This window comes from Periophthalmus magnuspinnatus, chromosome 11, assembly GCF_009829125.3.
Source record: "Periophthalmus magnuspinnatus isolate fPerMag1 chromosome 11, fPerMag1.2.pri, whole genome shotgun sequence".
Lineage (NCBI taxonomy): Eukaryota > Metazoa > Chordata > Actinopteri > Gobiiformes > Gobiidae > Periophthalmus > Periophthalmus magnuspinnatus.
The window spans coordinates 9,077,999-9,099,479 of record NC_047136.2 but is presented as its reverse complement, the minus strand read 5'-3'; the positions used below and the strand labels follow the sequence as shown (position 1 = coordinate 9,099,479).

At 38.3% G+C, this 21,481-nt stretch overlaps 3 protein-coding genes across 4 annotated transcripts in view; all 3 read right to left on the bottom strand.

Moving 5' to 3' along the window:
- The window catches only part of LOC117378570 (ras/Rap GTPase-activating protein SynGAP-like), a 34,570-nt gene extending 30,894 nt beyond the window's left edge, over positions 1–3,676 (bottom strand). Inside the window, exon 1 of the mRNA XM_055225432.1 lies at positions 3,577–3,676. Coding sequence (XP_055081407.1) covers positions 3,577–3,676 — 100 coding nt within the window. The remainder of the gene's footprint in view (positions 1–3,576) is intronic.
- A 10,300-nt stretch (positions 3,677–13,976) lies between these two features.
- Positions 13,977–17,135, bottom strand: vps72a (vacuolar protein sorting 72 homolog a). 2 transcript variants are annotated; one of them, XM_033975666.2, is made up of 6 exons: positions 16,784–17,135; positions 16,215–16,367; positions 16,003–16,138; positions 15,747–15,923; positions 15,337–15,481; positions 13,977–15,235 (listed from the first exon to the last, which is right to left on the bottom strand). In XM_033975666.2, exons 1-6 carry the CDS (start codon positions 16,898–16,900, stop codon positions 14,839–14,841), a joined length of 1,125 nt encoding a protein of 374 aa, XP_033831557.1. In that variant the 5' UTR covers positions 16,901–17,135; the 3' UTR covers positions 13,977–14,838. The 2 variants fall into 2 exon arrangements, with proteins under 2 accessions (XP_033831557.1, XP_055081403.1); XM_055225428.1 differs by having other exon boundaries at positions 14,786–15,235; positions 16,018–16,138; positions 16,784–17,087.
- A 651-nt stretch (positions 17,136–17,786) lies between these two features.
- LOC117379149 (leucine-rich repeat and immunoglobulin-like domain-containing nogo receptor-interacting protein 1) lies at positions 17,787–19,749 on the bottom strand. The gene has a single exon (XM_033975873.2). The coding sequence runs from the start codon at positions 19,747–19,749 to the stop codon at positions 17,920–17,922; it is 1,830 nt and encodes a 609-aa protein (XP_033831764.1). The 3' UTR covers positions 17,787–17,919.
- Positions 19,750–21,481: the final 1,732 nt, after the last annotated feature.

The window sequence follows — 21,481 nt, the reverse complement described above, 5'->3', positions numbered from 1 at the left end:
TATGGATAGACATGTATTTGAGCTTTGGAGATGGGGAGTGACTAAATTGGCAGGATTACTGTAACATGGAAAAATGAACTCCAAATATTTTACTGATGAGGAAAGTAACATGAAAATAAAGTGTTTTTTACAGACTGGTAGAGCTGGGCGATATGGCCAAAAAATCAAATCTGGATTTTTCTGCACACACTGGACAATTATAATTTTAATCAATTTGAATAGAAGGTGGAGCAGGAACTATCAAACGGTTAAAGCTCATTTCAATATTATCATGATATTATTTAAGAAAACTGCCTTAAATTACATTTGTATAGATATCTAAATGTAATTACACAATAACCCTGCTTTGCAGCTAAGAAAGACAGGAGTAAACTTCTTTCATAATATTCCTCAATTTTATGATTTTCCAATTTTTCAAAATCTTGATTGTTAAAAACACAGATGAATTGAATGACTTCTAGTAATTGTCCAGCCCTACTCACTGACATTGTTTTATTAGAATATTAATAACCTATATACTTATCCATAAAAAGCATTTGCCATTGGGAAGGGGGTCAAGGCAATACATATCTAAAAGCAAGTTCTCCCTGTACTTTTTCATGCATCATTAAATTCACATCACAACTGCTACAAACCCACAGCCCAGTGCAAAAGTGTGTGCAGTGTAGAGGCCTCTCATTAAGCCGGAGCTGTCCAAACAATCAGGAAGTGGACTGACAACAGGAAGAACTCAGCCGCACGTCAGCCTGTGTCACAGTGACAGGCCAGCAGCATCACCCCGGGAGATCTGACAACAGTTTGGAGCGAGCATGCATTAACCAAACACGCAACAACACAGCAGCGCAAACCAACTACTGGAATTTAGAGAACGCACCTCGCGACCAAACAGTGTGTAAATAAAGATTGTAAAGAAAGGAGACATTTCTTAGGAATAAAAGTGTAAAATGTATCATGATATCAAAGTTTATGTTTGAGGTAAGTACTAACAACTACTTAGTTATGTAGTAATCACATGAATAGCCAAAATGTCCATGTCAATTTTTAAAATAAGGTAATGATTTTCATTTAAAATCTCAAAAAGTTAATTATAATAAAATAGTAGTACAATAATATCGTATAATATATCTGAAGGAACACTTTTTTTTTTTTTTTTTTGACACAAACGTCATAAAAATAGTGCAAATTTGACATCCTATTAAGTTGAAATTACTCCATGCCTTGGGGGTTACAAATTGCTGATGTTTTTACATAGAGATTCATATCATAATGTAAGCTGATGCACTTGATTGCAGGTGCTGTAACAGTCTCCAATAATCAATAGATAATTTAAGATAATACTGCTACAAAGAAAAGCTGTTCCCAGATTGATGGCACAAAAGACAGGGAACAAGTGACACATTTGAGTTGAGAGCCACTTTGATGCTATGTTTAGAAACAGCAATATCATAAAGTAAATGTACGATGTGCTCAATAGTGGAGCAGCGGTGGGTGTAGGGCTGAAGAAGCAGGGCTGGAGTGGGCGCAAGGAGCTACACTCCAACTGCACAAACTCAAGATATTTTTGGACAACAAGGACGATATTAAGGCAGTTGAAATCATACTTGCTAAGATTTTAAAATGTAAGTACAGGATGATTACACCATAATGCAAATCCTGTGGAGGAATTAGCATGAGAATATCAGCCTATACTTGAACAAAGGTGGACTGTGTACCTTTTCTGATGGAGGGTCCACCACCTGCTTGTCTCTATGAAGATGTTACTGCTTTGTCGATAATGTTACATATCGTATTTATTATTATCTTGTATTTGTTATTAATGAGACAGACTACAAGTTTTTAATTTGCACAATTTTTTCATACACTACTTCTGTTGTGACTTTTATTGACCAAACCTGCCATTTTTGCAGCAGCTGTGTCAAACATCTATAGAGATGTGTTACCCAAAATAATGTTAACACTATCAGTAAATATTTATCACACTATACCATCAGAATACTTTTGAATTAACAGTATTTTTGATTAAAACGTCCATTGGATTAGCATCAATATAAGAGAACAACTGATTAGTTCAAATATATTCACAATAATTCAGGTTTGCATCTCATTTATCGCTTTTTGAGGATGTAATCTGAGAAAAGAAAATGAATTGAACTGGTGTCACGTGTGTTACAGTAAGCCTGTCTCTGCTGCCGATCCTTCTGCCGTTTGTGAGTTTGCCAGGAGCTGTGTGGCCTGGTTACCATAGGAACATGTTTGTATCTGCAGTACCTTTGCTTTTTACCAATATCTTTAATGCTTCTGCTTTGCTTGTAAACGAGCAGTGATTTTCATAAGGTGTAATTTGGAGCTTTTACCGGACCCTACACAGAGGAGATGCCACGTCAATACCTGGCATGCTAAAATATGTTATGGCTTGAATCTTGTTTTCAGAAATGCAAGATATTGTAAGTAAAAATGCATGAAATACCATAAATCAATCAAAAACGGCCCAGAAAATCAGATACCCACACTATGGTACGGATAGACTGACCAGACTAGGACTACAACAGGAATCCAAGATCTTGTTCAGAGTAAAATGCTATTTCCAATAAGTGATAGGTGTGAAATTAGAACAATCATCATCATACTGCAAAATGAACCAGAATCTCTAAATCTATAATCTGGGCAGGCACAAAAGCATCACTGGTTCATTACTGCTACAATGGGAACTTATATTTCTACAATAAAGAGGAGATATATGTAATGAAAGAACTAAAAGGGAACAGAAAATTTGTCTTCTTCCCCAGAGGGAGCGGAAATGCCTGCCTTTCATGTGGCGATGTAAAGAGTGGGACGACTTGGGAACCTATCAAAGCTGCAGCACAAGGCAAATGGAGCTATCAAACTAGGAGGATGTCAAAATAATGCTCTCAGAGTTTGACAAAGCCAGAGTCAGTGGGAGAGAGAGCGTCGGAGCAGGACAGGGCTGTGGGAAAACTGAACGGGATAAAGGTAGTTTTGATGCAAGTATTATTGGCAACACATGTGTTTTTCCAACTGTTGCTGACAAATTGACAAATAGCAGTTTATGTAGGACATACCGTATATTGGTATTTATAATAACTACACCTTTAATCACCTTAATAAAACATGACGAAATACTCAATTCATAGTGAACAAATTGTTTTAAGAAGGATTCAGGCTTATTGCTTAAAACCCTAAATGTGGAATTACCGGTAAATGTTTTTTGTATTATGGATCTTTCTTGGTAGAGCTATTGAAAAGTACTTTCTATGGTGTCATCTTATTCCAAAAATATTTAGTAACATTTTTAAGGAACATATTATTTTAATGCATAGCCCTATGACATCCAGATAGACTTGGTGAGGTTCCTGGTACGACACACATGTCTGTCTGAAGAGCAGCATCACATTGAAATCAGACTATCCCATAACCAACAGAGGCATCAGGAAACACCAAAAAACACAAAAACGTGACAGTGAAAAAACATGTATGACAAAAACCCTTAAACACACGAGCCACAAGAGCGCTGAGATCAGCCCACAGACAGCAGGGGAAGCCCGGGCGGCCACTCACTTGGGGTTAACACTCCTGGAGGACCACAGCAAACCTCCGCTTGACCAACCAACCCAAACTGAGCCTGATGGGGCAGCCACGCCTTTGAAGAAGTGTCCATGCAGCTGGATGGCAGATACAAGTTCAGGATTTAGACTTGGTTTTAATAACCACAGTCCTGACAACAATAGACAAGTTCAAGTTCAACAGGCGATGTAATGTGTTAATATAGTTCTCATGTTCTAGAGAGGTCCCTGACTTTAACCAAGGGACTGACTGTCTTAATCATATAACGTCTGTATATACTGTAACAGAAAATCAGGTTCTGGATTTAATTAGGGATACCTATCCCATATAAGTACTATCACCTAGCCTGATCAAGGTCTGGAATTTACACTATGAATATTAATAATGTCATCCTGTTGTGAACCCATGGTTTTCTTCACAGTTGCACAATCTTTTTACACTATGTAAGTTGGCCTTATTATAATATAAGTACAAATTTTGATCACACTGACACAAGCATTTATTAATTTAAAATAAAAATTGTAACTTTACAATCAGGGTTTGCTACATTCATTTACATTTATCTCATAGACTATATATATAAATGGACATAGCAAACCCAATAGCTGTCACATTCCAAATAGGAAATGAAAATGGACACGGTTTTGGCTCCATCAACTTTAACCCGCTCAATATAAACCTGGTGTTTTTATATGAACATTAATAAGGAACATATCAGGTTGCTCCCACTAGCGTTAGTAACAGGTTTGACGGACAGCGTTGTTAAGTGCCTACCCCCTGCCAAACCAGAGGAGCAGAGAGGAAGGGGGCGTTACTTTCAACAGCTTCGCTCCAGATTGGTTCTTTGGTTGCTATGATACTCACGGTCGGAACTCCAAATATGGAACTCAGATCCAAATTGGCTCCTATAACTGCTCTAGCCTCGATCAACTTCATTTGACTGGAGCCGAATGCTACGGGTGACGTCACATTCACTTAGTCCATTTCTTTATGCAGTCTATGTTTTGTCTGATTATTGATATTAAGTATAATACATCAAACAGCATTTTACTGGTTACTAAAATAATAATAATAATAATAATAATAATAATAATAATAATAATAATAATAATAATAATAATAATAATAATAATAATAAAATGTTATAGAAGCCTGCAGAAGTGTCAAACTATGTGACATCTTCTCAGTGAGTCCTCCTTCATCACATCTTGCTCTCATGATTAACTGATTGGAGTCCTGCTGACAAATCAATGTTTATTTCTCACATAATGCTATTTCTGTGTGTGCTATGTTTCTACGTGAACTTATTCTGAGACATATAGGACTCAATAGATCAACATTAAAGTGATCTATAACCCAGCTGATTTCCTGGTGTTTTTTAACCAAAAGATGTGCAAAAGTGAAGAAAGCTTTTGAGCAGTCTATCAGAGTTGTCAGAGCAGTGGCATAAGAAAAGATTGAGAAGGTTGTGGGACAGCAGCCTATTGACAGGAATGCCTACGTTTTTTGAGCAAACGTTCAAACAGACTGACAAAGCCTTTCTGTCCTTGGCAGCAGTGGAAAGCCCCCTCCGTGTGGCGCACTGAAGAAGCTGAGGAGCAGTGGAACTGGATGAGATCAGCTAACAACTGTGCTGTGGACTCCAGATCTTAGCACCAAAAATCGATAAGAATACACTGATTCATAGCTTGGATATTTTAGCACTAATTTCACATCAGATTCGCATGATAGCTGTTAAAGATCTCGCTTGAATAGGACCAGAATATCCAGCGATGGGATATGACTCATGCTGCGCCGGACTTTTCTTGGTCAGAGATTTGAGTTGGACATTTCATTAACTGAAGATCTTCAGCTCTGTAGTGTAAGTGAGCTTTGAGCTATTGGTTTTAAAGCCACTACAAATCCAAAATGCCCCAACTTCAGTGATGTCCAAATTACTTTACAAGGTATTAGTAAAGGTCTACTTACAAATTCAGATATTTGATTATAACTACATATACAGCTCAGTCCTATATGTGTGCAGTCATTCGTATTGCTCATTATTATCTCTAAAGGTATCATGTATACATATCACAATAGAATTTTAATGTCTGCCAAACCAAACACATACATATTGTGGACAATCTAATGATCCACTCTGCCAGTGCTCAATCATGTCTAATTATATTTCACCACAAAATTATAATTTAAACCTGTACATTACCAAATCATAGTATTCCACCTAAGTTCATAAAGGTTATACAAATGCAAAAAAAAGGAATCAGTGCCAATCAATACTTGTCTTGGTTTTCTAAGAGGAGCAGCAGGTCTGGGCAGGGCTCCACTTTGAAATAACACATATGAATAAATAATATCTTACTCTCTGTGGGACACCTGCTGAGCTCACGCTGGGTTTTGTTCTATTTAGGGATTTTCTGCTCTGCCAGTCTTTAGGCAGTCCACTGAGGAACAACTGACAGGTTTGCATTATTATTGATACCAATCTGGACAATGGTGACATGATGTATTCAGTCATTATTATGTCTGTGAAAACTACTAAATGGCAGAGGGGTTACTTTGTTGTATTAATAAAGCACTCTTTTTTTTTCTTTAAATCACTACATTTTACACATTTATAGAAAATTACATAATAATCTGGTCATGTAAAGTTTAGTTTCTAGATTGGCATGTCACTAAGCTTGTATGGACAACAGAGTGAATGCCCAGCACATTAAAGTGTGAGCATCTACATAGGGAACATACTTCTAAAATGTTGGCATGAAAGATGTGTTAATTATTATTTATAGACTTAAATGTTTGCAGCCTTTGGTTTAAAATGTAAATTGTCAGACCAACAGATATCTGTTGAAATGTCCATTTCTATGACTGAAAAATGAAAAATGCATTCTATATGTAGGTGTAGGAATCTGTGAGCCAATCTCTATTGCAGCATTGTGCATGATTGTTTACATGGGAGGGACGTGTGTGACGTTTACCACTCGGCCAATCACAGCTCAAGAAAATATAGCAAAGTAATATGACATGAAGACTCTATGAGTACCTCAGATTAAGTACATTAAATAGATTTACTTATTATTAATGGAAATTGGTGAATGGTGAAATAATTTCCAATGTCTAGACTTTGTATTTGTTGCAGGAGTTAGAGATACTGATGAAATTAGTCTTGAAAAAGTATAAAGATTTGTCAATGTCTTGAGTTTAGTGGCAATTATGACACAAAATACTTTTCTACAATCTGCATAGACAAAATAAATCATTTACCACCCCAATATCCAAAAAGACAAAGTATCACTTCTCCCACAGATATTATCAGAAAATGATGTGGTCCCCATGCACTTACCCGAAAACACAGAACTCCCAGAAGAAGAAATCTTAAACACTTAGGCACATCTGAGTGCGCAGGGGCAGAACTCAGGACTGGTTCCCACTTGAGCACTTATTGGGCGCTTTGGGAGCTGAGGTTCCGGGTTTCTTTTTTGGGTTAACCAAAGGTAGACTCAGTTAGTGTGGACCTGAGAGGAGGAGGTGAGTAAAATGCTGGAATCGTCTTGTGTCAGAAATACAAGTGTTTTCCGCATTAGGCCAAAGTGTGCGCAAACAGCTCTTCACGCTGCAATGTGTCCGTACATGCCTTTGCAAGTGGTTATAAAGAGGATACGAGGTGACGCTCAGTCCATCACTGAAGCCTGCACTACAGCATCTCCCCTCTGCCTCTCTTCTACCTCGGATCCCGGGTTCCCAACTCCAGTGCAATCCAAGTACTCAGCGGTGATCCCGTCTATATGGCTTCCTCTGGAATAATAGGCACCATTCCTCCCAATGATGGTGGTGGATTTTGTCATGTTTATGCGTTCGCTCCGGGCACATGCGACTTTATACAGCCCCGGCGTCGCTTTATTATCTCAATAATACGAACTCCTGGTGGCGCGTTCGTCGTAATGATCCTCAGAGCCAATTAGATGACCATTTTATACCCTACATAGACGTGAACGATGCTGTGCTGTGGTTAGATCCAATGCACGCTGCGCTTTAGTGTTAAAATAAAAATAATTAGAAGGATATGCCAACTCCAAGCAACCAACCTAATGCACATTGCGCGCACTAAAGCACCGCCACAAATATCCCAGTCGTATATTCAAAGCCACATGTCAAAGCAAAAATCATCCACGGACGTCTTCTATCAAGCTGTTTTTACCTTGGCTGATTGAATCTTGGAAAGCGTACGTAGTTCAACGACGTCTCCATAATCCGGCATTTGAATGCAAGGAACAGAGGAATTCAGTGCCAGATAAACGTCCGTCGTTTTCCCTCAAATATCTGATTTAACAACAGCGAGGCGTGAAGAGAAAGGTGCCGTGTAAACGGTGAAGCGCGTCCCTCGGGGGCGGAGATAGTGCGTAAGATAGACAGACAGCGAGAGGAAACGGCAGTCCACCCGCTCCCACTGTACAGGCTCGAGCTTGGATCCGTCCTGGAGAGTTTGGGGCAGCCCAAATGTTGCGAGCAGCGAGAGTTATGCCGCCCACAGCGCCCAGTAATGACTATGCAAATGAGCTGGTTACAAAGTTCATGTGAGTCCTTCAAGGAACGCTCAACATTGCTGTTTTAACGGTGTATTTTAATTAGGAGAAACAGTGGGCTATATCCTACAGAGAGACTGTGTCCAAACATGATAAAGATGTTACAGTTCACTAATGAGCCCAACATTTAGACACAACATCCTTGCTGTAAATTCTCATGGGACAACCGTGTGGATCCCTTATAAAATAACCACAGTCTGGCACTCATCTTAAACTAAAGGTAACTCATCCCTTCCCAAAGCGCATAATACTGTACTTTTCTTATTTTCTGTAGGCTAATGTGAAAGGTTCTCTTGTTGGTCAAAAGGAATAGGTCCAGTCTATGGGCATCTATCAAAGTGGAAAAGACCATGGGTGTTATTAAGCTACTTACAGCTAACTGAAAACATACACTAAGATGTTTATATATTTATTATTTTTACCAACTGATTGTGTCTACTATGGTTCAACTTTTCTTAAATTCGTCCATTGTGGCTTCTCTATCCTTTAAGCACAGTAAATAACCTACTATTCCAAAATTACAGAGTTGAAACAATTGCATACTCAGCACAATGGGATCTCAGTCCCCATCAGGTATGTGATGATCCAAAGAGTAAAACACAAATTACTATCAGTTTCTATTCAATATCTCATCATCTGACAGTTCTCCAAATCTCTGCAGTAGAAGCTTTTCACTGCTGCATTAGCTGCTGTTATTGTCTTTCAGTTCAAAATGAAAAAAGAAATTAGAACACAGTGTGATTTTGGGCTATTTTTACTTGCCAGAGTCTTATATAAGAGAATCTTCAACTTGTCATAATGATTGTGGACATAAAGCTCCCATCCATCACGCTGGTGACTCATTTGGACATTAATGTTGTTCGTAAATGTCTGGATATCTTCACTGTGTGGGTTTTATCAATTGTTCCAGGTTTTGCCATGATATCCTCTTTGTAAACCTGTTATATAAAAGGCATATAGTTAATTGTTAGATCAGTGTCATATTGGGCATTAATGGATCTATTTTTAAAACAGGCGTTACATAAAAACTGTTTATGAACGTGTAATGAATAAATATATGCAGTACGTCATGGGGATCGTTGATATAAATGGTTAGAGGTATGACCTGAAACAATCATACTGTTTTTATCATTAAAAATGTCTAAATTTAGAGCAGGTGAGTGAATAGATAAACTGTATATGGAAAGACAAGCGAGCAAAAATAGATGTACTAACAGCTATGGTTGCTTGATTTTGGAAAAAAATTACAATTGCAATTAGCTTTGTGATATATATTTGAGGATTTGAGGAAGTAGGATTCTGTCCAGAGTGCACATTGTAAACAACTCTAGGAGCATTTTAATTTGAGACTGAAAACTGAATATGAAATGATAAACAAATACAAGAATCCCGTGAAATTCAGAACATGTTTGTAGAGGCTTAAAAAGTACAGGTATAACAAGATTTTCCTATAAAAAGATTTTGTTTTTTACATTAGACATTCCATTATCTAAATAACTGCAGCCTTTGTGGGCTAATAACTATATCAATTAAACTTGCAATTTCGATTTAGCTCCAATATAATATCACCCTCCCCTACAAATGACACAAGTAGGCCTGCCATGACAGTTACTATATTGACTTATCGTTCTATATATGAAAGCTGGAACAATATTTTTTTGGGGGGGTCAGTTTTTATTTTGTGTATATTTTATTTGCACTACTTGGACATTTTGAGTTATTTTTTGTCTATATGATAAGATTTAAGCTGTAAAAGGTTGAATTAATGGTTTCTGTAACTCAGTACAGATGCAAACCAGCTGAGGTCATCGAAATACCAACAGATTGCAGTTTGTTGAAAATGTTTAGTGAACTGTGTCTTTTGCATTTGATATAGTGTAAGTATTTGCATTAATGTGGCATGATCGGACTCCAGCCAGTTATGTACAGAAGGCTGTATGTGTGTGTGGATCTTTGGTGTCACTTGCTGTTCATTGATTTTCAGTCTAAGGGACATTACCACTGGGAATTCATCAAAGTGAAATACTGCCATAGAATCCACTATAACTTACTGCAACAAAACAGTATATTCTGTGCCAAGAGAATTCAAAATTGTTGGTAAATCTTGCATTTTCTATAATATCTGCTGTTGTTTTTGGAGACCTGTCATTATTATTAACATTTATTCCCTATTCGATACCATTTGAACGTGGATCTAGACTGGACTGCATTTACCTACAGGTGTACTATCGGTTTTCTTCTTACACTGCAGTTTCCTATGCTTAGCTTCACGAGTTAGTATGCTCCCAAACCATAAAAATTCCCTCTGAAAGTCAAAAAGTCAAGTTTCTAAGTTGGGACACAGGCTGTACCACTTGCACAAATAAAACTGGAAATGACATATCCCTCTCTCTTTCACCGTACAGCTGCACTCACTCACAGAGACACATCGCCATGGAAACTGATAAAAGAATAGTGTGCGAAGAGATTGATAAAACAAATATGCTACCAGTGAGAGGGTCAGCAAGAAACTGGGCAAAGCGGGAGCAAGGAGGACCCAAAATGGCTGCCAAGTGTCAACAATATCGAGAGAAACCAAAATATAGAGCATTTGAAATTAAAGTTTTTATCCCATGCACACGAAAACTAGCACATTCTTTTTATAATACTTATTGATAAATCTCAATAGTAGAAACAATAAAAGGATACTGACAATACGTACATTAAGAAATAGGAGAGGGCCCAAATTTAATATAATCTCTAGCTGGTATGATTGAATAATTTTTGTTTAAGCTTCATACCAACATCCGTACAGTGGTAAGATGTTGTTCAGTGGCAAGAAGCAGCGAAATGCAAAATTACAATGAATTTAAATTGCATAAAAAGTTATTCTTTGGTCTTAGAGTAATTGTGTTTCTCTTTTTACAAACAAGCAAAAATATTACATAGACTCTGCACTTGTTAGCCTTCCAATACAATACAATACAATACAATATCCCATTAAAGAAGATGTGTTAATCCATTTTTAGTATTTTCTTCTTAGTCTAAATCCCCAAATGAGTGAGTGAACGTGAAGTTGCGGGGCTGTTGCAGATCGCAGGGGCACAGAGTGGTACAGCGCAGAGTACAGCACACCACCTACACTCGTCTCCATGGCAACTACCACACGAGAACCAGCCATAATGCAGTTGCCTCGCTTCCTATTCTCAAAACTGTTCAAATGCTACCAATCTGTGCTTATGTGGAAGACAAAAGGCACAGGCTACAATGCAAGTTGTTGTTTAGCGCTGTATATATGTTGCATGTCGTGAATGGTAAATCTAGAGCCCCCTGGAGATGCACTGCTGTCTTCTTTACAAGATTCATCACCATAGCTTGAGGGGTAATTTGTTATTTTTGAATTAATGTGTTGTTTATATTATTATGCGCTAAAGCTAAAGTGGCATAATGAGTGGGCAGCAGTTGTTTCAATAAAGAAACCACAGTAATATAAATTCCCAGCTGCATTTTCCAGCAAAATCAGAAATAAGATTGCACACCATGGCAACTTAAAACATGTACTTTCACTTTGTCCCCAAGCTAAAGATACAAGAGTGGATTTTGTGGCGTTTTAGTACAACAAGTGTCTATTATGCAGAGTACTAAAAATCCAAGTATCACAGTCAAGTGAAATGGCAGGGCTTAGAAGGATGCTGACTACAGTAAAACAGGCAGATGTGGAAGGTGCTATCCAGGTGAAGTGAAATGGAAGTGTGAGTTTTTAGGATAAAATCTAGCCAAAGCTAAAATATTGAGTAAAAATGTAGGCTACACAAATTAACTGTAATGGTAGGGGTCAATGTTACTGTAGGCTATTACAGTTTAGTCCCACTGGTACACTTAATGTTCCCTGAATGAGGATAAGATGATTAGTGAGAAAGAAAGAAAGAAAGAAAGCTGTTTTTAAAAGCTGGAGTTAAAGTCAGCAGTTGGTTAGATTAACATTTTATCCAGTGAGAAGGTTGTGAGTTAAACCTGACTCGAGATCTCTGTTTAGGATTGGTGTAGCCTATTTAAAGTGTCAAAGGTCGCCACGTCTTGTCACCATGTCTGTATCCAACCATCGTCCAGTGATAATCAAAAGGAGTGAGGATTTCACGAAACATCACAATTTCAAGATAATTGCTTATTTTCTTTCTTTCACACAAGTTAAGGAAACAGACACATTACATTTGGGCTTTCTTTTTGTAGCATAGATTGAATTTGAATTGCTTGATTCCTGAAAACCTGAAAAATCGTTCAATTGTTCGATGAATCCACCGATAGTAGTATGTTGGGATGATTTCATGCTCTGTCTAGTCTGTAGTCTGTAGTCTGTAGTTGCTTCAAAGAGGTTCATTGTGGTCTTCCAATATTATCTTCAAATAAGTAGTTTGTTAATTTCAGTCAATTTACAAGGACAAATAATAATAATAATAATAAATATAAAAGTAATTTCTCATTTCTTCCATGTTAATTTGGGCAAAGCAGTTCAGTATGGTTCTTGTTAGCCTAAGCATTATCTGGCATATCCACTGTGATATTTGATTTGATATTCTATGTAAATGTTTGAATGAGACAGTGATTAATGGGCAGCTTGATCAGTCTGTCAGCTGTGGCAATGACACACACACAGTGAGACGAGGTTGGTGTCTGCACAGAGCCCTCAGGAAGACTTTACAGATGGCATTGTTCAAAATTGCTCAAGTCGTCTGATCCTTCGCCTGAATGTCATTTTAGCAGCGTCTCTCACTTCCAGTCTCTTCTAAACAGAGACGTTTTGGTCATTATGAAAATTGTACTCATTATTCTTCATACACATTGTAATGAATGATGTAAGATAACGTGGTTGGGATTTGTATTGTCATGCAGTATTAGAAGTCAGCAAGTCAGAACCCATTTGGATGTCTATAAAAAGATCACATTAAAAGAGTTATGACAAAAGCGGACAGATTATTGTACTTGATGACACTAAATCCTGGCTTATATACAAAAAATGAATAGTCCATGCCTTCTATCAGTTTTATTACTGCATTTATATGTATGAATGTATATGTATGGCCAGTTTTTCCCCTATAAGCAAAAGCAATGATATACACTTTTCAGCATCATATCAGAGAATATCAAGTTTTACAGGTTGCCAAAATGGGTTTCCTTTGCAGGGTGGCTGGACGCTCCCTTAGAGAGTGAGGAGCTTGGTCACAGGGGAGGAGCTTGGAGTAGAGCCGCTGCTCCTCCACGTCGAGAGGAGCCAGCTGAGGTGGCTTGGGCATCTGTTCCGGATGACCCCTGCACGCCTCCTTGGGGAGGTGTTCCTGGCATGTCCCACTGGGAGGAGGCACCAAGAAGATCCAGGACACGCAGGAGGGACTATGTCTCTCGGCTGGCCTGTGAACGCCTAGGGGTCCTACTGGAGGAACGGGAGGACGTGTCTGGGGTGAGGAAAGTCTGAGAGTCCCTGCTTAGACTGCTGCCCCCGCGACCTGACCCCGGATAAGCGGAAGAAAATGGCTGGATGGATGGAGGTTGCAGTCATAGCCAGATTAATGCAGCTGGTCTATGCCAGGTACCCTTTCGGGAACCTGTCAATAATTGAGACCAGCAAAATTTTGTTTTCTGGCAACAAACCTAACTTAACAAGCAACTAAATGACCAACTTGGTCAAATTATTTATTTCATAAATGCAAAGCCAATTGCAATGTTTTCTCATCACTTGGGTTGTCTAGCCATAAACTGGCACTGTAAACACAAGAACATAAATAACATGTAAACTTACTCTAACTCACTCAATGAAACTTGTACAATTTCATCTATTATTAATTGAATAAACTAACCAGCATGATATAAAGTTTTTCCGCCTGTGCAATAATGAACCAGTGTTTTTAATTAGAACATCAACTCTTTCTCAGAATCATCAGGACATACCCCATGACATCTCTGGTAACAGCATGAGAAAATCCGCTTGAATGCAACATGATCCTTTTGGCAATGAGGACAAACCAGATTTTGTGGAGCATTCCTGCAAAGGTGCTGTCAAAATTCAGCCCAAACCATCTGCTACAGGGCCAAAACACAGGAGGGACATTTTGGGTTAAAATTACACCCAGTATTCAAGGTTGATTTACAATGACTGTCAGTAGTCCTTTATTAATATTTAAATGTACCCTTTGTCTCAAAGCTGCCTGTCATACTGTGGGGGCTCATAGCTTGATTTGACAGTTGAAAAAAATAACTACTATTTGAAAGTGAGAGCTCAGTGGGTTGTGCTTATTTAACACTTGGGATGAGTTATAACTCAAAAATAATTTAATTGACTTGTATCTTTTTAATTTAAATTAATTAAATGCCTTTGTTATGCTGAAGAGGGCACTGTAAGGCCAGAGGAGAGGTGATGTCTTTTGTCATTCTTTCACAGCAGGTTGTGGGTAATTTTGAATTCCAGATATAATAACAAAAATAGTACATGCAACTAGTGTTTTAGCTTTCTATCTTTGACTGGTATGACCGTATATTTGGGATACAATCTAATACATTGTTTTTACACGATTTGAAGTACATTAATGTGATGAAAATGAGAATTTGTGAGTAATTTAGACATTTATTTAGTAGAAAAACTATCCTATATTTCACGAACTAAAAGTACAAAACAATAATACAACAAGTAATCATGAATAACTGACTATGTTGCCACAGCAGTCTGTTTAGCCACCGTTTTTTGCCGAGCTCCTTTTGACGCTGCAGAATCCTGTCCTGAAGCGGCCCCTGATGCGTTTGGAAACCCATGAGCGGCCACATATTTCCGGTATGCCTCTCGAATTATTCTGAAAGCTCGTGCATTGGCATAGGGTATATCAGTGACAGGGTCCCGGTACAAAGCAGTCTTGTGGGTGACGGGACACACCTCCTGAATGGGGAGCTGGAGAGCGGACTGACTTCTGTTGGGAAAGGCTGCTTCAAATGCATCATCGTCACTGAATGTTATGTACGTACGAGAGCACAAACCCCCTGTTGGCTGCTGCTGTTGGGATGGTGTGCCTGGATTAGCTGTCGTAGCCTGAGGGACATCCTGATCCAACCTTAGAAGGGAGATTTTTTTTTTTACACTTAGTCGTACCCAAAGCTGTTAAAGTGCATGCAATGGTAATTATGCACTTTCAGAGACAGCATTTATACATACCCTTCAACATCAACATTTTCTTCCTTCAACATTGAGGAAGAAACTATAGGCATCAGGACGGAGTGGTAGCGGATTGTTGGTCCATCAAAGCGACGTTTCTTATGAACCTGTTTCTTCTTATCTGCCTCCAGTCTTTCATAATTTTCTGCATGCCAAAGCACAACAGAAACCTTCAATACTTCCCGTGGCATCACTTAAGATGTTGCCAGAGCTGCATTACTGATACTGTATTGACTAATCTAGATCATGAGATAACTATATATCCCTCTATGAAATGCCTTATTGCACTAAAAATTGCTCTATAGTAAACAATTAACTAATCAATTAATTTGTGTGTAGAGAAAATTATGTGAGATAGTATTGTCCACATGTGTCATATTGTAATGTATGTATTATTTGCAAACTCATACCTAATGATCGGATGTTGAGCTCAGCAGTGATCTTGGCCTCTGCCAGCAGCTCCTCCTGAGTGAGGGGTTTGTCCCGGTGGGCACCTCTTCTTCGGCGTGGTGCATACTGCCGCTCTTGAAGACGTAGATTTGTTTTACGGGTGTGTTCACTTGTGGACTGCCGTACTGACTTACGAGCTTGAAAAGAAATGTAAATTGTTAGAGGCTGATATTGAAAAACCTAAGACCAATGTAGTTGAGTGTGTGGTTATCTTACTTATTTTGCTCTTACTTTCACCAAAATCATGAAACTCTTGTGTAACTCTTCTTTTATGTTCGACTCTAGTTCTCTCAGTCTTCTTCTGCTCCTCTACAGGTTTTTTAGGTTTAGGTTTAGCCACTTTTATTGGTTCCTTTTTAAAGCAAAAAGGCAAGTTAAAACTACATCAAGTGGTAATGGTGGTGTATGATAGGATATTTTGACCTTACCTTATAGGCCTTAGTCACTACACGGCTCTTCCTTTTCGGTGCATCCTCCTCCTGGTCGCTGTCTGGCTCATCACCTTCATCAATATCAAAGTCACTGTCCACTTCATCTTCTGTGTCTGAATGATCTCCATGATACTCATCGTCTCCAGATTCCTTCAGGTAATAAACCAGTTAGTTTAGTTTTAAAAAGAACAAGTTGAAGAGTTACTCTGTAATTAATCATCTAGTTGTCCAGTTACAAGGGCTATTCATCACATAACATGTCTATTATAACATTAAATGTGTATCTTTATATACAAGTTAATAATGAATATAATGATGAAAAGAAAAATCGTGATTTAATTTTGGTAACTTTTAGACTCAATTGTAGCATTTGTCTTTCAATTTCGAGGCTATAAAATAATGTACTTCTGTTAAGTCATTTATGTCTATTGGGTTTTGTTGTTAGCAAAGTTGGTTTTAGGGCATTTTTATAAGACTTGGAATTGCCTCAGATTCGTCCATAGTGAGAACTACAATCGCTCGCTCCTGTTAGCATCGCGCTAGCACATTTCAAACTAATTACTCACGTCGTTGAATCCTCCGTAAGTTGTTTTGTAGAATTCATCCTCCTCTTCAGCATCCAGCAGTTTGGACATGCGGTTTCCCGCAGTCTTTCGGGGCTCACGGCCATCAGCCAGAGTCATTTTTGGATTTTTACAAACAGAAAAGCTAAGTACTTAGCAGGCTTTCTGTGTAACATTAAGATGTTAATGCCACGACTTCACTATACTTGTTCAACTTACTGTTTATTCGCATTTTCTGCCCATATCTATGTTCGTAGATGGGTGTTATAGATATAACAGTTTCACAAATTGTTTCGTTTTATTGTTACTCGGAAAAGGCTAGCTTTAGCTTCGATGGTGAAACTACTTCCGGCGCAATTCTCCCGGTGTTGCCGTCTTTTCAAAATATTAGCAATTCTGGTACATTATTTTTATACTAGAGAGACAGACAATTAGTCATGAATGTCACGTTAATTGGAAAAATATAGTATGTCAACGAATAAATGCCTGTAGTATGAATTTAATCTTTAAAATCAATGGTAATATTGGTACTTGGTAAACAATATACAAAGTTGACATCACAACTGAGACTAAATTAGGTCACTAAAAAGAACCATGTTGGACGATGAAGGCTACGTGTTGCGGATGAGCATGGGAATTCATTTTGCTGCTCATCAACTTAGTAATTTGCATAAGAAGTCCTGTGGTAGTGGCCTCTTGTGTATTTAAAGCCTATCTAGCCATAGATCAGTGGCCCCTTAAATACAGTGATTAATAATGAATCAGAAAACATGTGAGTGTGACAAGTGATCTTTAATTAAACATAAAAATAATATGACATTATCACCAGTCAAAGTCACCAATTCATTAAATGTTTCCTTGGCATCATGCCAATCTCGTGCATAATGAGGCTATTGTAGTCTATGTGAGGACTGTTTTTCTGCAGCAATTAAATCAAAATTTAATTTAAGTTCCCGGTTAACCATTGTAACAATGTGGAATCATTTCATGCAAAGACAGTCCCTGATTCATATGCTACAATTGCCTCTTATTTATCTTTCTCACAGACTCTCAGATGATTTAAACAACTACATTTCTGCACACACGTCACTCATGCATTTTAAAGGACACTTGAGGTTCCTATCTCCACATATTTAAAGTTATAACAGTTTCATTGTAAACCTGCCTGTCGTCTCAGCACAGTTCCCACTGTTACTGTTGGACATAGTGCTCCGAGGCACATATGCTATTGTGGCAGTGTGTTTTATCTGCCCTTTACTTTTGCTCCAGAAAAACATAAAGATGAAACACAAGCAGACGGAGCTGGAGAATGACAGAAAGCCTATGGTCGTGGCTATCAGTAATGTTTTGACATCAAATGGGAAGTCCTGGGTGGTGCTGGCATCTGGAGTGGCAGATGGTGCAGCGAACCAGGACTTGAGACGAAATAGCTTTTTAGGGGCTGATGATGGAAAGCTCCTGACATTGAGGGTGACACGGAGAGTGTCGTTTCCTGCTGCGTTTGATGCTACACAGACATAAGTGCCACTGTCTTGTGGCTGTGCATAGCGGACCTCCAGTGATCCATTAGGCAGAGCTCGCAGCCTTCCAATGGGCGATAAGGGTCTGAGCCCGGGGTTGAGCCAGGTGACAGATGGCCATGGGTCACCTTCTGCATTGCAATAAAGCATCACTGTGTGCCCCTGCTCCACAGTAACCTCCTGTTTTTTACGTCGTCTTATTCTAGGTCGGCGACATGTCAGTAGTCTTGAGATCTCATCTTGTGAAAATTCAAGAAAATTCAACTCTTCCTCCTGACTAGATTTGGTACAAACAGGCAAATTCCCACCAAAATTCAGGTACGATTGCCTTTTTACCACCCACAGCAAACGACAGTCGCATACAAGCGGATTGTTGTCAAGTCCAAGCACTTTTAAAGTATTAATTGAATGAAAAATCCCAGATTCAAGTGTTGTGAGATAGTTCCTTGATATGTTTAGCACCCTGAAATATACAAGGCCTTTAAACCCATCAAGTTCAATGTGAAGCAAGGATCCACCTACTAATTGAAACTCTTGTAGACGAAGTAGGCCTCCAAGAACATTTTTGTAAATATAGGTTATAGGGTTGTACGAAAGGTCCAAGCGTACAAGATAAACAAGATGATGCAAAGGGATGTACGGGACAGTACTAAGGTTGCAATGTGTGATAGTTAAAGACGTAAGATTCAGACCAAAGAGACTATTGACTGAAAGTGTTTCTAGCATGGCCCACTGCGAAATAAAAAGTTCTTTAAGATGACCAAGTGGATAGAGAGAGAAATTTGGCAACATAACCAGGCCAAAATGGTGAAAATTTAGAGTTTTTAGCTCACCTAGTTGAGTTATTGCTCTAGTTGGCACTTCAGTAAGATTGCCTCCATCTAGATACAGCTCTTGTAGATTTGTTAGGCCTGTGAACGCATTATGGGAGACAAAAACCAAGTCATTTTGTGATGCTTTAAGACAGCGCAGGGAAGGCAAATCACGGAAAGTAAAAGCCAACAACACAAGGATCTCATTGTCGCTAATATCTAGTAACTGCAGTTTGGGTAAGCCACTAAACACCTCCACGGGAATAATCTTCAAGTGATTGCGAGCGAGTTTTAGAGTCACCAGAGCTTGCAACCCAACAAAAGCTTGCACTTCAATTATCGCTAGGATGTTGTCGCTTAGATCCAACTCGTGCAGGCGTGTTAAGCCTTGAAACTGTTGACTACCTAGGGATCTTATTTTGTTGTGGGTTAAACTGACTGATTTGGCATTCAAAGGCAGGTTGTTTGGGATTGTGGTTAGCTGGATGAAAGTACAGTTCACCATTTGTTCGGATGCATTGCAAAAGCAGGGCTGTGGACACTGGATTTCAGATGATAATGCTACACCTGCCCCAAACAGGTATAGAGCAGCCCAGTTCAGCATAATCCCCAAAAACATCTGGAGGCCTGCCTGCATCTGTCAGCGAGGGGCAGCTGAGGAGACAAGGAGAGAGAGGCTTTCAAACAATATGGTAAATGGTATCACACTAGTCAATATGTGGGGCAAGATTAGGATTATAGTTTGTAATAGAAATGCACCTGGTATAGAGTTAAATAGAAATAAATAGGCTAGTGGGTATACTCACCCGATGGTTGAACAGAAGTAGTTTTTCATCACCATACGCACACAGTTAAAGGGTGTTGTTTCTTAAATCCTGTATGGAAGAAAGACAGAACAACATAACAACACCTTATTTATGGGTTTCAGTTTCCTGTTTTGTTTGTCATTTTGAGGTCTTTTCACAATATAAAAGATTTTTTTGACTTGACTCATTTCTATAGCAAGTGTCCCAATCATTTTATCATTCCAAAACTCATGGATATATTTCAGAAAATCACTACTGAAATTCAATGTTTTATTTTTTTTGCATTCCCATTGCACAACATTGAAATAATAATGGATAATAATGGATCTAAAAAGATTCGACATGTAAGGGCTTTGCATCTCAATTAAACAAAAAAAAAAAACAACCAAAATACCATGTCTAAGGATTTACACAATTACAATAACTTTTATTAGTTTGATTCAAATTTACATGCTTTGTTCTGTTCTGTTCTTTTTTTTTTTTTTTTTTGGTCCAGCTCAGAAATATTTAGCCACTCAAAATCAGTGTGTATTGATTGCATTTGGTCTCTTTCAAAACCAGTGTTGAGTAAATCAATAAAATAACTTAATTCTAATCACCTCCTTTAGCTTTAGCTAAAGCTTAGTGCTCGCTCTGTCCTCAGGTAACCTCATCATAGTGCTATGCTTAGTCCCCTGTTATAAACTGAACCTGCTCCATGGTGAGACTAATAAACAGAAGCAACAGGGAGTCGGCAATTTCCCGTGAGGTAAACACATCATATAATGTGCTAATATTGTAATTGTATATTACTGCTATTAATAAAAGGGCATTTGTGCAATTCTAGATTCACCAACAATACATAACCATAAAGATCAAGTGACTTCCCATCAAATTGTGCAATTAATATTATATAATATAATTATCTATAGTATTCTCAACTGTGAGCTAAGACTCTGCTGAGTTAAGAACGAGGTCCCAGGAAGAAAAAAAAAATGACACTTATTCTAAATACCTAAATAATTGAACATCATAGTGTTCAACATAATCTTTAGTTTGCGTGTCTATACATTATAATAACCAGTAGAGGGCAGCAAAAGGAAAACTATTTGTCAAGCAGCCTGGTTACTAGCGCCACTGTGTGATGCCTGGCATTTGTGTAAATTCACAATGAGTTTTTCATGTGATAAAATCCCTAAAATAAGTCAGTTCTTGCTTGTTTATGAAGAAACACACACATCCCTCTGTCATCGTACAGAGCCAACTGAGAGGAAGCAGACCAACTGTGGCTCTAATGAAGTGACAACAACATCATCAGTTCATGAAAATGTGTCATCATCAGCACAGAGTTCACATACACAGTGATATAAAAGGAAACGCTTTGGAGTGGGATGCCACCTTCAGACGTGTGTAGCGCTGAGCATGTGGCGAAGACACAAAATAACACTATTATTCACATTTTCTGTTGACAACAATACAACAAATATTTGTTGTTGTGCAGATTACATTTTTACTGTACAGATTAAATTTTACTACTAAAGGCATAAATTATATAAAAGCTTCACCTGGATATTGTCTTCTATG